General features: G+C 38.1%; 1 protein-coding gene across 6 annotated transcripts; it reads right to left on the bottom strand.

The window, feature by feature from the left end:
- Positions 1-276: 276 nt before the first annotated feature.
- Positions 277-17,107, bottom strand: UPF3B (UPF3B regulator of nonsense mediated mRNA decay). Of its 6 annotated transcripts, none has more exons than XR_008558031.1 (12): positions 16,867-17,107; positions 15,877-15,983; positions 15,600-15,706; positions 9,728-9,826; positions 8,320-8,430; positions 7,382-7,425; positions 6,524-6,706; positions 6,084-6,122; positions 4,144-4,304; positions 3,023-3,317; positions 944-1,280; positions 277-403 (listed from the first exon to the last, which is right to left on the bottom strand). XR_008558031.1 is itself a non-coding variant. In XM_054725846.1 (12 exons), the coding sequence occupies exons 1-12, from the start codon at positions 17,020-17,022 to the stop codon at positions 395-397; spliced, it is 1,419 nt and encodes a 472-aa protein (XP_054581821.1). In that variant the 5' UTR covers positions 17,023-17,107; the 3' UTR covers positions 277-394. The 6 variants fall into 6 exon arrangements, 5 of the variants coding, with proteins under 5 accessions (XP_054581821.1, XP_008155073.1, XP_054581873.1 ...); XM_054725846.1 differs by having other exon boundaries at positions 277-402; positions 1,172-1,280; XM_008156851.3 differs by having other exon boundaries at positions 277-1,280.
- Between the last annotated feature and the right edge of the window lie 258 nt (positions 17,108-17,365).

Below are 17,365 nucleotides of genomic sequence, written 5' to 3' on the forward strand. Positions count from 1 at the left end.
TTAAGTAAAGATAAACTGACACCATGTTAGGAGGAACTAGCAGGATGAAAATTAAGCAACAGTTCAAGGATGTTGTCCAAACATTTTGGTTCTTATGGAACAAGAGGGAACCATGATTTGATCTTGGTGGGTAAAATAAAGGCAGAAGTTAGTGAAGGTAGAAACGAGTATCATTCCTCCCCTTTCAGAATTTGCAAGAGGTTAATTCAGTATCAAATTTAATTTTTAAAAACTAATAGCTATTTAGTAAAGTTAATAAACACACTTAGCTTCATACTTGAGTGATGTTGATATTTATTGACACCAATGCAAAACAAGCTAAGACTGAAAGTTGTTATTTAAACAGGAACAAATATTGGTGCAGTTTCCTTCCTGGACAGGTCATGCACTCAGATCATGAGACCTAAGATAAAACAAAGACTGGATTGTCAAGAACCAAACAAGGGTTAAATTTTACTTATTAATATAAAAATTGCTAGAGGCCAAAGGAGATGTTTAAAAATATTCTTTCCACTAATATCACATAAGCAAACAAAAATCTAAAACTAATCTTAAATTTTAGGACACAGGATATAGACATGACATGACTATCTAAATTTTGCATAAGCAAACACTTGTTATAAAGGTCACTGTACTTGTACTACAATTACATGCTTGTTGCTTCTACGCTACACAAAGTCAACAGTTATGACCAACAATGAATGTAACTAGATCTGAACAAGACTTCAAAAAGACTCTGCTCCATTAAATTAAGAAAATTCAATTCAGGATTAACAAAATCTTTTGATTTTAAAGCCAGCTCTCTTCTTCTCATGTCATACCTAATTAAGTCCTCACTTGACATTTCCCACCTGCAAATTGCAATGCATGTCCTCTCTCTGATCTTTGTCTGACACTTTTAATTTGTAAGAATTGCAAAAAAAAAAAAAAAATGAAATCGTACTTCCAGTCTGTACCCGCAATCAGGTTCCTGCTTTGACGCAAAATACACTCCTCTGCAGTGTACCACACCAGCACAGCGACCCCCTTTCTCTCTCTCTTCCTTTGCCCGGAGGCACTTCTGGATTGCTTAATACATGCTCTTTGGCTGCCTACACAGTCAGGAGGACATGTATGGCCATTTGGACTTATCACTCCTCTCCTCCTTCTTTTCTATGGCTAATACCACTTTCCTGCTTTTTTTCTATTGCTGAATCTCCAGACTTGGTGCTGTCATCAGGGGGACAGAGTCGATTTCGGCTTCGAGCACCTGGTTGGTAAAGCTGCATTGCTGGACGATCCTAAAGTAAAATGAAATGTTAAAACATTGCTACTCAGTGTTTACAGGGGATTTTCAATCATAGGTTATGTATTGATATATACCAATACCAACTCATACAAGGCCAAAAAATGTGAGGGCACTATACATGACAGTAAGTATTGGTGGTTAATTTGCTTCTAACAGCCTGATTCCTTTCCCTTATCTCCAAAGAAAAGCAACCACTGTATAAGTATTATTTTATATGCCTAGGGTAAATTTTCGATAAAGCTATTATCTAATTTTCTTAACGATTTCAAGAGGAACTGAATTAGCTAGATTTTTTATTTATTTAGATAAACCACAGCCATTGCCCACCTCTCTTCCCTATCGGTAAATCGAATTTTATTTTTTAAAATAATTTTATTAATTTCAGAGGGAGAGATAGAAAAATCAGTGATGAGAGAGAATCATTAGATTGGCTGCCTCTTACACACCCCACACTGGGGATCAAGCCCACAATTCGGGCATGTGCCCTGACTGGGAATCAAACCTCCTGGTTCATAGGTCGATGCTCAACCACTGAGCCTTACACTATTGATTAGTTGTTTTTCCAACTTTTTATCTTGAAAAATTTTAAATCTATAGAAATGTTATAAAACTTAAATAATGAATACTAATACCTTTCTTCTAGATTTACCATTTTGTCACATGTGCTTTTTCTGTGAACACACCTATATACACATTGAACAAGGATATCCTTTTACATAATACAACTGCTATTGATCAATCATAGCATCACACTGAAAGGACACCCAGACATTATATGCTTCTTGATATGATGCATAGGAAGTACAAAACACTATTTATGAAGTGTTCTTGCCAAAAATTGCAGCCTCATATATTCAGGCCTCTAGGTGAGGGCATGCCTGTTTTTGTGAATAAAATGTGATTGGCACATAGCCACACTCATTCTTTTACATATGTCTATGCTTACAGAGCTTAGTGGTTGTGACTGAGACCATATGGCCCATAAAGCTGAAAATATTTATAATCTGGCTCTTTACAGAAAACATTTGCTGACCCCTGCCCTAGATATGACCATCAGCTTTCAAGGAAACAAACATTAAGGAACATGTTAAGTGATACCACAGGAATGTAATTAGCCAATCTGGATCATTAGAAGCTCTACAGAACAAACTGGTTTCTGCAACAAATAAATGGAAAAAAGGAGGGGACTGTTTAGATTAGAAGAGATTTAAGGGGAGATATCAAGCAAATACAATTTGTGGACCTTGTTTGGAGCCTATAAAAAAGATATAAATGAGACAATTGGGAAAATCTGAACACTGAGCAGGTAGGATGTTAAGGAATTATTATTAGGTTTTTTAATGTGAAAATGCTATTTGGATTATATTTATTAAGAAAAAGACTTGATCTCTAATATTGATGAATGTAAAGAAGAAATTATACATCTTGGATTTGCTTGAAAATAATCCAGTAGAATGGGTAGGGATGGGGTAGAGGCGAAAGGAGGTTGGCCTCTAGTTGATAATTATTGAAGCTGAGTGATGGGTACATTGTATTATTCTGTTCTACTTTTGTGTATGTTTGAAATTTCTACAATAAGTTAATAAAAGGACCCAAACAATACTGAAAAAAGCTGCAGAGTTCAAGTTCCTATAATAAAATTGTCTATAATAGAATTTCCTTTAAAAGTTCTATAATAAACAATGAGTTAGCCCTTTTAGGAAAAGAAAAAATAAGTGTAACAAAAAGCAGCACCTTGTTTCTAATGCGATCTCTCTTAACCACTTCCTCTTTCTTTTCTGGTTTTTCTAAGCTGCCTAGTGATTCTGTACTTTCAGTCTTCTTTCCTTTATCCCGAAGTGCTTCTTTCTCTTTTTTAATTTCTTCTTCCTTTCTTTTAAAAGCCTTCTCTTTCTCATAGCGCTCCCTCTGCTTCCGGCGCTCTTCTTCTTGACGCTTTAGTCTCTCTCTTTCCCGAAGGATGCGCTCTTGATCGCGTTCATAATCCCGTTCCCTCTCCCGATAGTCTCTGCCACTCTCATCTTCAGGTCTGCATGAAAAAACAAATCTGAGAATGTACCCACAAAGATCTTCTAATCACAAATGCAGGAATACTCTGATTCTAACTTGGCCACTGCAATGAGGCTGCACTTTTGGAGCAGAGTAAAAAAAATACCAGCATTTTAAAAAACAGTAACAGCCCTAGCTGGTTTGGCTCAGTGGATAGAGTATCCACCCATGGACTGAAGGGTCCAGGGTTCGATTCCGGTCAAGGGCATGTATCTAGGTTGCAGGCTCCATCCCAGGGTCTTGTTGGGGCACACGCACATGCAGGAGGCAACCAATGAATGTATTTCTCTCACATCAATGTTTCCCTCTCCCTCCCTTCCACTCTTTCTTTCTTTCTTTTTTTTAAATATATTTTATTGATTTTCCACAGAGAGGAAGGGAGAGGGATAGAGAGCTAGAAACATCGATGAGAGAGAAACATCGACCAGCTGCCTCCTGCACACTCCCCACCGGGGATGCGCCCGCAACCAATGTACATGCCCTTGACCGGAAACGAACCTGGGACCTTTCAGTCTGCAGGCCGACGCTCTATCCACTGAGCCAAACCAGTTTCGGCCACTCTTTCTAAAAATCAATGGAAAAATATCCTTGGGTGAGGATTAACAAAAAAAGAAAAACAGTAACAAAAAACCAAAAGTCATCCACCCAGATCAAGATATTAGAATATTTAAAACCTTTCCTCCTCATCCCTCTGCCCCTGTTAAAACAGCTTATTTAATTCAGGTATAAGTCAAGGACATAGCAGTAAAACTTGCGTCTAGAAATACGTTGAAAACAAATGTACTAAAGAGCCCTCATCTACTGACCTCTTAGGCTTTTCATCTTTAAATTCGCCATCACAACGTTTGGGCAATGTACAACTTTGCCCACTGGCTCTTTCATCACTCAGATTCTCTTTGTCCAATTTCTTGGCTTTCTCTCTTTTGTCCAATTCTTTTTCATCCCCCTTTTCTGGCTTCTTGAGCAGCTTTAAAGAGAACAAATTTATTTTGAAGGGTGGGACACTGTCTTCTAAGCCTATCAAAGAAAACAATATACTAAATATTTTAAATTTTGACTACAAAAGGCCCCTTTTTCTGCAGGTACTTAAACTTTCAGGTGAACAATAGTGTACAAGAGCAGTAATGTACTAAAAGGTTGCTATTAATATGAAAGTGTTATTCACTCAAATGAAGTGGTTGAATCACTTGTGGCAATAGGATCAAGACTCCTTTGGCTTTAAATGGGTCAGTCTTTAAGTGAACCAATGTACACTTCCAAGTATGCCTTTTGTAGCAAAGCAGCATGTCAATAAAACTTGATGGGAAAATATGCCACAAATTCAAAATGCTAGGTAGATCATTACTATTGGGAGTATTTTTATGTATTATTTGGAATGACAAATATCTTGGTCACCAAAGGAGTGATCTATTGTGAGAATAATTTTGCCTTGAGCCTGAGAGTAACTTACTTATATGATGGCACCATCATATTATCATTAGAGATGAATAGTAAGAATTATTTAGCATTGGATTTAAAAATCCAAATACCTCATACAACAGCACGGTGAAGTTCCATCTCTACTAAGTAGGAACTCTGTACAATGTCATATGTGTATGAGAGAATGTAGTTCTAAAATAAAAGTGGTTCACACAGACCAAATTTCTAACAAAAGTTTCTTTTGCATACCACTGCTACAAATCTCTAGAATACCCTCAAGTGTTGGATATTCAGAGAGACTCTTAGGCAAAATAGAAGACTTTCAAGTCTCAGGGTAAAGGCATCATACAGGTTACCAAGCAAAAGGCCAAGCACCAAAAATTTAAGCATGAAGTATTTCAGAACACAGTCAGCCACAGCAAATGGTGAGTCCAAACTGGACACTAAGAAGGCATTAGTGTAAAGTGAGGATACCATGTACAGGTTTCATTGGAGGTGTTCTTATTTCTCTAATGAACATCTTTGTTAGGAAGCCAAGATGTTCATTACTCTAATAAGAACATTAATGGGTGTCTCTAGCATGGATGGCTCTACCTTCTGCCTTGCTGATAGTAATAGCAAGTCAAGTCACTTGTGGTATGGCAGACATTGCTACAAAGAATTAAGATGAAAACTTTTCCACACTGTGGCCAAGCCCCTTATCAACAATAATGAGCCCTGGAGGGCCTCAGGGAACCACATAAACTGCTAAGGAAGTAAAAGGAGACCCTGTCACCCCCACAGACTGTGAGATTTTTTCCTGATTTTCTCTGAAGTACTAGTACTTCCCCAAGAAGTTCATTGGAGCAAGGGCTGTCCAAGCCATGCCCTGAGAAGGGAAGTTGCAAGGCCAGGATCTTTCTACAGGTTTTCCTCTTCCTTTATGCAATGTGTTAATCAGAATCAGCTGCTCATAGGTTCCCAGGGAGATGCAAGAAGTTAACATGGGAATCATGTGAGAGGGGGAAGCATGTAATGCAGGATATTATCTGTAGTACTTGCACAAGGCAGTTATGAGAGGCAGCTAAAAAAGAGAAAGAGCTATTTAGGCAAGGTTGTCCTCTGGCTGTATATTGTTGAAGCTTCTGGGGACAGAGCAGAGCATCAGGAAGTCATAAGGGCTTCCTTTTACAGTAGGAATTTAAAATAGCTTGCTTTTAAGAAGACTAGTCAGTCTGAAGGGGTTTTCTACAGGTATCACTACCACCACCACCAAAAGGATTTATTAACTAAGACCTGTGTGTGTGACATGATACTAGGTGTTCTGTATCATGTACTTAGTCCTTACATTTTTCTGATTCACAGCTTGTAACAGAAACCTGTGTACCTGAAGACAGTGGAAAACAAACAGATGAGGCAACTTCATGTATCAAATATGAAGGAAAAGCTGAATAAAAACCATAATTCATGCCAGCCAGCCCTACTTTATGAAGAATTGACAATAATCATCCCAAAATTGAACATTTTAAATGATAAAAATAACACAGATCTGCCCTGAAGAAATAGCATGTAAACTACTTAGTCCTTTTAAATTATCTTAAAATTTAAAAAGCATACTATTAGTATTATATAAAGATTTCAATTGGTTCACTTACCCCCCCCAACCAAAAAGGACAAAAACAAAACTGAAAAACTATATTTACACCACAGAAGATGCATGCATATTTATAAAGAAGTAGATACATGCAATTTTCATCAACATGCAGTCAGTTTAAGTTATTTTCATACCTTAATCTTTGGTTCTTCCTTTAATTTGTCCCTTTCTGGAACTCTTTCTATCTTCTTTAGCTTTTCTATATCTTTCCTTTTTCGTTTCTCTTCTTCTTTCCATTTCCTCCTCTCTTCTTCTCTTTGTCTTTTTCTTTCTATTTCTCGCCGCCTTCTTTCTTCTCTTTTCTCTTCTCTCATTCTCTAGAAAGAAAGATCAACACACACCTTCAAACAAGATAATCATCACCAAAACTTAAATCAATCCCAAAGGCATGGTGGGAACCCACTAAACTGGATCATCTTTCCTTCCTACTTTCTACCTCCTTAACCCCCTCCCCACCCCATTCAGAATATGAGAATGAAGTCCAGGACTTGCTAGTATCAGTCTCCCACCGCTGCCTTGCTGTATTTCCAGAGGCTTTCAGAAAAATCAAGAGTGTCTCCTGAACAAGCTAAGGACTCTCTGGGTTTGCAGAATGATTCCTTGGTCCAGCAACCAAAGAGAAGGAGGGGTCCAATAAGCCAAATCTTTAAAGAATAATGGTAAGAAAAAGCAGCTGTTTCTCCTAGGGCAGTGGTCGGCAAACTCATTAGTCAACAGAGCCAAATATCAACAGTACAACGATTGAAATTTCTTTTGAGAGCCAAATTTTTTAAACTTAAACTTCTTCTAACGCCACTTCTTCAAAATAGACTCGCCCAGGCCGTAGTATTTTGTGGAAGAGCCACACTCAAGGGGCCAAAGAGCCGCATGTGGCTCACGAGCTGCAGTTTGCCGACCACAGTCCTAGGGGATCCCAATGCTCTTAAAATGTTTAACAAAATGTGAACCAATGAAATAAATGTATTGAGAAAACTATAAAAACAAAGGTTTACCTGCTTGTTTTTCAGGAAGCTCAATAGTGGGGTTGTCTTTTTAGCTACATAAATGTAAAGAGATTATTAATAATACTTATCAACCCCTAGAAAGGATTCCATTTTCTGACATTCCCTGCCAACCACCCAAGGTGGGAAAAACTATACCCCTTAAACAGAGAGTTCACAACTATATTATTGGAAAGGAATTTTTACAGTATTCCAATTCTGCAAATTTAAAATACCTTTTAAAAATTAAAGAAGTACAAAATAAAACAATAAACTGTTCTACAGACAGGAGTACAAATTTGTCCAATTGGGAATATATATGCGTCCATTAATAAAAACCAACTTTTAGAAGAATATTTAATTCATTTTTCAGTATTCTGAACAATGCTATCTGATCTTGTAGCTAGCTTTTGAAAACATACTTCCTTTGGATAAATTCTTCAGAGTGGACATTCTGAGTCAGAGGCTATGCTTATGTTTAGTGTTGATACAATAGTGACAGCTTACTGCTAGAATCAACATCCAAGCTAGAATTTCTCAAGAGGTTTTCAGTTTTGTAGTAACTAAATCAATTTTTTATATTTCTTTTTATGAATATTAGCTTATTACTAGAAAACATCAGCTGATTTTCAAATGCTTACCAACATCTAAAGGTACCACGCATGAAAAAAAAAAATAAAGGTACCACGCATGAGTCTTCAAGCATTTTATACTTATGTTACATTTGTGTGGCACTAAATAGGTCACAGAGAGTTTTCCCCATCTAATCAGAGCAATTGCATAGTCCTGTGACACAGGTATTATCCTCTGCTTATTGCAGTAAAAGAAACAGAGTCTCAGAGAAGTTAGTGCTTTCCCCATGACCATACAGCTATCAAGTGACAGAAGTGGAAGTCAGACAGGTCTTCTGATGAAAAAGCTGTTGACTTTAATTCCTTTTGTCCACTTACCTATTAGTTCTCTATTTTTAGCTTCTATTTCTTCTAGCAGAGTCTCTGGAGTAGATGTCATTTTCTCATTATCGGCAGCATAACTTTCCAAAAATTTTCTATATTCTGGATCTAAATAATTGTTTAAGGAAACAGAAAATATAGTAGAGTTTAAACAAGCAGGAAATTATTATCTAGGATTTTATCAAAGATTAATTTTCTACTTCATGGGAGATTGAAAATAAACCTATACTCACAAGATAAACTATTTACAGCTTTATTGGTTACTCTCAGAACTCCTATTAGAGATACCCACAAAGGGAGTATGGTGTAACTTGGGGTCAGGGAAAATGAGATAGCACAGATTATAATAGAAACTTCAGGGATGATAGTTTGCTTTTGAAAGTCACTGATCCTACTAATCCCGAGTCATACTTGTGAAAGAAATGCTATGTGTATATAGTTACAGTATATATTTATTATGCATATAGAATGTAAGCAATTCCTGCATGAGTAAACCTCACTTTAAATAAACTCAACATATGAAAATCAGACGTTCCAAAAAGACACAAAAGGGGGATGTCCTGGATGGCATTGGAGGTGATGGTAATTCCTGGAGTTCTTTCCTAGATGCCTCTGACATCAGAGAGGGTCACACATCTGAGTTATTATACTTCTTGTATTTGGAGTTTCTATGCAGTGTGGACCATATCACTTGATCTAGTCTTCCAGGTCTGAATCTATCATATAATCAATAAGCAGCTGCATGTTGAGTTTTCTGTGTTCTTTATAAAATACCTATTATAGTAGTAAATAATGAAAATCAAACTAGATGGTTCTAAAATGTCAATCTGATAGAAAATATTGCAGCTAAGCCATTATCCAATATAAGTTACAGAGATCTCAAAATCTGGGTCCAGTTTACCTTATGTGGCAATAATTCCAGTTTTTTAGTTCCTGTCTTTTGGCTCAGTGTAATTACTATGTGTGTAGTTAACTTCATGTTCAAAGCCAAGAAAATAGGACTGACCACTTTGGTTACTTCATATTAAGTTTACTTGAATACATAAAGTTTTCCAGTAGAGCTCTCAATAATAAATCTTCCTCTTCATAAAAATGGAAACCCAAAAAAATAAATAATCATAATAATGGTAAAAAGCCTCAAGCAGTTGTACTACTCAATAGTCAACAATGTATTATTTAATGGTGAAGGAATGAAATGCCACTAGCCAGAGAGAGTGAAAACTCTATAGGAAACCTACCTCCATTTTAACAATTAAGCAAAGCTTTCATCAATGAATTATATTTCATATTAACTTTATCCCATATGTTCTCTTATTTAAAGCTTAGAGTTCAGTTAATTCTCACAAAGGTAATATTTTTTAAAAGCATATGGCATTAGCATTACAAAACTAGAGCTATACTGTACCATCATCGATAGTCCCAACTTTAGTATCTCTTTTCTTAGTCTTCTTTTTTGCAGCTTTTTGAAAAGGAGCAAATTCTACTATTGCAGGATATTCCTGACCTGTTTAGAAAAAAATATCACACTTCTTATAACAAAGAAAGTGTCAAGTGGATAAAAGAGTCAGCCCACTTCTCTCTAGGCTTTTCTTCTTTTTTTGGAGGGAGGGGCTTTGTCTGTATTTTTTATTAAAATTTTTTAATGTTGACATTATAGGTTTACCCCCTATTTCCCCTTTTGCCTAGGCTTCCTTTGATGGCAGTCATCTGAGAGGTGTCTCCAAACGGGCATCAATCACACTGGCCCAACTAAAGTCAACATGCCAAAGGGCTTTGTCTGTATTTTTTATTAAAATTTTTTAATGTTGACATTATTGTAGGTTTTTCCCCTATTTCCCCTTTGCCTAGGCTTCCTTTGATGGCAGTCATCTGAGAAGTGACTCCAAATGGGCATCAATCATACTGGCCCAACTAAAGTCAACTCTACCAAAGGAGCCCCTAATGGAAAAAATGAAATGAATAAAACATTCATTTAAATTCTACTTCTAAAGTGTGATATTTTGATATGTGGGGGGAAATAAAATGATTTTCATTTAAAAACACATCAAAAATCTCTAGAATAAGCAAATCTATAGAGAAAAATAACACTAGGGTTGCCTCGAGCAAGGGAGAGTGGTGGGGAGAACAGGGAGTATCAGCTAATGGGTATGGGGTTTCTCTTTAGAGTGATGAGGATGTTCCAAAATTAGATTATAGTGATAGCTGTACAACTTTGGGAATAAAAACATTTTTAAAAAGAAATTTGGGCCGAAACCGGTTTGGCTCAGTGGATAGAGCGTCAGCCTGCGGACTCAAGGGTCCCAGGTTCGATTCCGGTCAAGGGCATGTACCTTGGTTGCGGGCACATCCCCAGTAGATGTGCAAGAGGCAGCTGATCGATGTTTCTCTCTCATCGATGTTTCTAACTCTCTATCCCTCTCTCTTCCTCTGTAAAAAATCAATAAAATATATATAAAAAAAAATTTGGTTTTTCTATTGACTTGAGAGAGAAACATCGATTTGTTGTTCCACTTATTTGTGCATTCATTGGTTGATCCTTTTTAAAAAATAAGTTTTTATTGATTTCAGATAGAGGATGGGAGGGAGAAAGAGATAGAAACATCATTGATCGGCTGCCTCCTGCACGCCCCCCTACTGGGGATTGAGCCCGCAACCTGGACATGTGCCCTGACAGAGAATTGAATGGGGACCTCCTGGTTCATAGGTCAATGCTCAGCCACTGAGCCACACCAGCCAGGCATTGGTTGATTCTTGTATGTGCCCTCACCAGGGATCAAATCCGATACCTTGGCATATTGGGACAATGCTCTAACCAACTGAACTACCTGGCACTAAAAAACATTTTTTAAAAAAATATTTTTTTATTGATTTCAGAGAGGAAGGGAAAGGAAGAGATAGAAACACAAATGATGAGAGAGAATCATTGATCGGCTGCCTCCTGCATGCCCCACACAGGGGACTGAACCAGTAACCCAGACATGTGCTGTGACCAGGAATCAAACCGTGACCTCCTGGTTCATAGGTGGACACTCAACCACTGAACCATACTGGCCAGGCTAAAAAACATTTTTAAAGGGTGAATTTTTGTGGTATGTTATTTAAAAAATAAACCAGGGCATCAAAAGCAAGGCAACAAAAGAAAAAATCGATAAATTGGATATCAAAATTAACAACTGTGCATTTAAGAACACAGTCAACATAGTAGAAAAGCAACCTATAAAACAGAAAATATTTGCAAATCATATATCTGATAAGGAGTCAATATACAGAACATACAAAGAACTCATACAATTCAACAACAAAAACCCCACAATCCGCCCTAGCCCATTTGGCTCAGTGGATAGAGCATCGGCCTGCAGACTAAAGGGTCCCAGGTTTGATTCTGGTTAGGGACACATGCCCAGGTTGCGGGCTCGATCCCCAGTAGGGAGCGTGCAGGACAGAGCCAATCAATCATTGATGTTTCTCTATCTCGCTCGCCCTTCTTCTCTGAAATCAATAAAAATATATTTAAAAAACAAAACAAAAAACCCCCAATCCAATTTTTAAAAGTTCAAAGGACTTGAATAGACATTTGTCCAAAGATGATATACAAAAGGCCAAAAAACATGAAAAGATGCTCATATGCGTAAGCATGTGAAAATGTTAAACTATTAACTTACTAATCATTAGGGAAATGCAAATCAAAACCACAATAAGCTATCACCTCACATCCATTAGAATGGTTACTATTAAAGGAAAAAAAACCCCCAGAAAATAGTGTTGGTGAAGATGTGGAAACATTAGAATGCTTGTGCTTTACTGGTGGGAATGTAGCTTCTATGGAAAACAATATGGTGGTTCCTCAAAAAAAAATTTAAAATAGAATTACCATATGACCTAACAATTCCACTTTTGGGTATATATTCAAAAGAAGTTAAAAGCAGAGACTTGAACAGATTATCTGTACACCTACATTCACAGAAGCATTATTCACAATAGCCAAGAGTTCAGGGAAGCATCCATGTTATATATTTTTAAGACTGAGTAATATTCCATTGTATGTATATACTACATTTTGTTTATCCATTCATCTTTCAAGGGACATTTGACGAATGGATAAACAAAATGTAATACACACACACACACACACACACACACACACACACACACAGATATACACATACACATACTAGAGGCCCAGTGCACAAAATTCGTGTACTTGGTGGGGTCCCTCAGCCCGGCCTGCGCCCTCTCGCAGTCTGGGAACCCTCGCCAGCCATGAGCCTGGCTTCTGGATGAGCTGCGCTCCCCCTGTGGGAGCACACTGACCACCAGAGGGCAGCTCCTGCATTGAGTGCCTGCCCCCTGGTGGTCAGTGGGTGTCATAGCGACCAGTTGTTCCGCTGTTCAGTTGATTTGTATATAGCCTTTTATTATATAGGATATATATATACTGTATATATACAATGGAATATTCAGCCTTAAAAAGGAAATTCTGACATATGCTACAACATGGATAAACCACAAGCAGTCAAGTACTATATGATTCCACTTGTATGAGGTACCTAGAATGGTTAACTTCATATAGAATGGTATTTGCCAGGGATTGGGGGGTGGGAGACATGGGGAGTAGTTTTTTAATCAGTATAGAGTTTCAGTCTTGAAAAATGAAAAAGTTCTAAAGACTGGGTGCACAACAATGTGAATGTCAACACAACTGAACTGTACACTTAAAAAACGGTTAAGACTGCAAGTTTTAAAAATATCATTTATTTAAAATATATTTTTATTGATTTCAGAGAGGAAGGGAAAGATAGAAACATCAGTGATGAGAAAGAATCATTGATCAGCTGCCTCCTGCACTCCTCCTACTGGGGATCAAGCCCGTAACCCAGGCATGTGCCCTTGACCAGAATCGAATCTGGGACCCTTTGTTTCATAGGCTAACACTCTATCACTGAGCAAAACCAGCTAGGGCTGCAAATTTTAGTATTGTGTATTTTACCACAATTTTTAAGAATGCAAAAAAAAATAAAGGAATGATCTAATGATACATGCTATAACAAGGATGAACCTTGAAAACATGCTAAGTAAAAGCCAGTCACAAATCCTGGTGAATGCAGAATCAGATTAGCTTAATAACTGATATATGTGAAATGTCTAAAATAGGGAAAACTATAGGTAGAATAGTGATTGCCAGGGGCGGGAGGGAAAATGGGAGATGAATGCTAATGAGTATAGGATATTTTTTGGAGTGATAAAAACGTCCTGTATTTACACAGAGGTGATGATTGCACAACTTTGTGAATATACTAAAACGAATTTTATGGTATGTGAGTTATAAGTCAATTAAACAAAAAAAACCCCACAAGTGTTGCCCTAGCCAGTTTGGCTCTGTGGACTGAAGGGTCTGGGTTCAATTCCAGTCAAGGGCACATGCCCAGGTTGCGGGCTTGATCCCCAGTAGGGAGCGTGCAGGAGGCAGCCGATCAATGATTCTCATCATTGATGTTCCTATCTCTCCCCTTTCCTTCCTTCCTCTCTGAAATCAATAAAAATATATTAAAAAACAAGTTCCGCCCTAACCGGTTTGGCTCAGTGGATAGAGCGTTGGCCTGCGGACTGAAGGGTCCCAGGTTAAATACCGGTCAAGGGCATGTACCTTGGTTGTGGGCACATCCCTAGTAGGGGGTGTGCAGGAGGCAGCCGATCAATGTTTCTCTCTCATCGATGTTTCTAATTCTCTATCCCTCCCCCCTCCTCTCTGTAAAAAATCAATAAAATATATAAAAAAAAACACAAGTTCCCTGGTAGGTGTGGCTTAGTTGGTTGAGTGTGGTCCTATGCAACAAAAGATCACTGGTCAGGGTGCATACAGGAGGCAACTGATTGATGTTTCTTTCTCTCTCCCTCTACCTTCCTCTGTGTAAAATAAATAAAACATTTTTTTAAAAAAAATGTTACTGGAAAAAAATATACCAGGGCCCTGCTATAGAATAATGTCACACAAAGTATAAAGATCATTCACATGTAGACATAAACCAGAATAAAATAACTAGAATTGACCAGAAAGTATCACAAAGCAGTCATGGAAGAAATATGATTTTGGAAATCCTGGTGAATGCAGAATCAGATTAGCTTAATAACTGATATATATGAAAATGAATAGATAAACCAGACTGAAGCAGAAGGAAATTGTGGAAGATAGGCTGAAAAACACACACAAAACAAACAGAAGTGAGTTCAGACTATGAAGGGCCTTAACTCGAGGCTAAAGAGTTAACTTTTTCACAGTTGTTCTTAAATCACTATTTTCAAAAATATTAATTTCATGGCAATATAACAGACTGAATTATACAGAAATATAATTCAGAAAACCCTTCAAGTTTAGACAGTGGTTGTCTAAGCATTAGGTGACAAAGACAAAGTATGAAAGCATTAGTAAGAATAGATGGACAAGATGTTAAAAAACAAATTCAAAAGATTCATCACTTGATGTTCCTCTCTCTCTAAAATCAATCAATAAATAAAAATTATAAAAGACTCATCACTTGTTTATATATAAGGTATAAAAAAGAGGAAAAGATTAAATACAGCTCAGATTCCCAGGCCAAGTCACTAGGAAATCATTGCTATCTACTGGAATAAAGTTGGAGTGAAGAAGTAGCTAGTTTGTGGGGATTAATAAAGTTGGACAGTGGCATTATTCCAACAAGTAATTATTGGCAGAAGATTTGACTCTGGGTAGTGGGCACACAGTGCAATATACCACACCTGAAACCTATGTGATCATATTAACCAATGTTACCACAATAAATTTAATAAAACAGGAAAACAAACAAACCAAAAAAAAAAACTCCCACAAGTAACTATTGGCTTAAAGGATTTGGATAAATAAATGTTGGTCCTTGAAGCAAGATGAGAAGTAAATGTTTAAAACTTGTCATACAAGTTTAAAGAGTCACTTATCCATATTATTGCTGAAACTAGTAAATAGTCAAAACAACAGACAGTCTAATTTCAGGGCAAATAAAATTGTCACAGGAGGAGAAAATAGGCAATTTCATTCAGTTATTCAAAGTACAAAATAACAGGTTAATAAAAACACTCGAGGGGTAAGAAAAGTCACATATCTGTAAGATTGTAATAGCCTTATCAAATGTGTGAAACTCTTTAAATGTTGCACATTTTATCAATCAGGATTTTAGAAAAACTATCAAGGCATTGAGAAAATACTGTGACACACACATTGTCTTAGACAAATGACAAAGGAACCTCTTGTTACTAGGACTCACCTTTATTGTCAAGGAATACATAACCATCAAAGCGATCCCTGAACAAAATAATGTCCTCTTGGTTTTTAAAGTTGATGTATGCTCTGGCATACATATGAGGATACAGACTGCAGAGAGGAAAGCAATTATGTAAATGTGCTTGCAGGTATCTGGCTGAATTATAAGAATGCATATATTAAAGAGACAGCCTCAAAAATCACATAGACAACATTAGTACGAGAAAATGGAATGGAAGAAACCTTTTTCATTTACCCCCTCCCTCTTTGATTTATTTTACCTAGTATCATTAGAAAAAAACTCAAAATAATCATGCTCGGGCATAGGCTGAAGATGTTCCTGAAGCTGCTCCTTGGTCAAAGTGGGAGGTAATCTCCGAATTACCACCTTCAGAAATGAAGAAGTAAAATAAAATTAGTACAAATCAATTTTCTGAAATATCTAAAAGAACCATATCCCTGAAGAAAGCTGGGCTTTAAAAGAGATCACTTATAAAAATCCAGGAGAAAATAGTCCTCTAATGCTCAGAATCAAACGTAATAGTAACTCGGTTTTAAATTTTTTCTTAGAAATGAGAACTGTCGGGATCAAGGAAAGTATCAGCTTCTGTTAATCCGAAGCCCCGCAGTTTACTAGGTTTTTGTATTATTTTCCATCACCCATTTTTCAATAGATGTAGTGGTAAGAAATGAGTAGGCCAATCCTGGTCTTTTGTGGGTGCCACGAACACTTGATTTACTTATATTTCCCTAACACATCCTAAAACAAAACCCTTTCTCATTCAGCATAAAGAATTCAAAACTGAGGAATACCGAAAATTCCCTCATCCCAAACAGGATGAACCCGATGTGGCCCCCAGACCAATATTCCCTCAACTCGCCTCCATTAATACTTCCATCACAAACTACGCCCACCCTTGATAACCCCTTCACTATTTAATAATCCCCTCAATTAACGTTTTAATTCCTCATTCTCTTTATTATCACTCCCCTCCCATTATCATTTCACAGCTCTGATCTAAAACCTTCTCGTGTAGGAATTCCCCCCCTTCCCCATCCCCGTTTCCTTTACTCCCACCCCGGGGCTTGGCCGAGAGCCGCCCCCCCTCCCCGCCCTTTCGGTCCAGTGGATGAGACAGGGTGATGCGATTTTCACTCAGGTGAAGAAACAGAAAGGGAGACTGGGAGAAGAAGGCAGCCCCATTCCCAACCATCCTCCATGGGTGGCGGACGCGTCCCGCCCTCTCACGGGCCAACGGCCAGCCAGGCACCTTGCTCAGCGCCTCTTTCTTCTCCTTGTTCCGATCCTGCTTATCTTCCCCTTTGGTGCTGTCCCCCGAAGCCCCACTACTACTGCCTGTGGCCCCCGGGGGAGTCAAGAGGGTTACTCGCTTCTCCTTAGGCCTATAATCCTTCTCTTCCTTCATGGCTACGGCTTGGCTCCTCACAGTCGAAGCTCGGTGCCCGACTACCGGCACCTACGCCTCACGTTCCACTCCCGTCACAGCTCGGCCCACTCTCGTCACAGCTCCGCCCCCAACAAGCTCCCCTAGTGATAAGGCAGCCCCGCCGTTCCATTGGGCCTCTTCAGGATCTCGCGAGACTTCAAGGCGTTCTGCTTCCTCTGGCGAATAGGTTTTAACACCTAGTCTCACGTTCCCGCCCGCTGAATCACCGCGTCAGGCAATACCCTCTAGGTCCAGACACCCCTAGGGCCTCTCTCTACACCTTTTAGCAAATCCGCCATCTTGACTACAAAGACTTCCGAGG

Source organism: Eptesicus fuscus, chromosome 1 (assembly GCF_027574615.1).
Source record: "Eptesicus fuscus isolate TK198812 chromosome 1, DD_ASM_mEF_20220401, whole genome shotgun sequence".
NCBI classification, from domain to species: Eukaryota; Metazoa; Chordata; class Mammalia; order Chiroptera; family Vespertilionidae; genus Eptesicus; species Eptesicus fuscus.

What these genes read in the sequence shown, in the direction of transcription:
- UPF3B (XM_008156851.3), bottom strand. Translation starts at nt 17,022, where the DNA reads ATGAAGGAAGAGAAGGATTATAGGCCTAAGGAGAAGCGAGTAACCCTC. An exon ending in GCTTCCTGAAAAACAAGCAG is followed by an intron (nt 6,707 to 7,381) that starts GTAAACCTTTGT and finishes CTTTCTTTCTAG; the next exon opens with AGAATGAGAGAAGAGAAAAG. An exon ending in GAGATCGCATTAGAAACAAG is followed by an intron (nt 1,281 to 3,022) that starts GTGCTGCTTTTT and finishes ATTTTACTTTAG; the next exon opens with GATCGTCCAGCAATGCAGCT.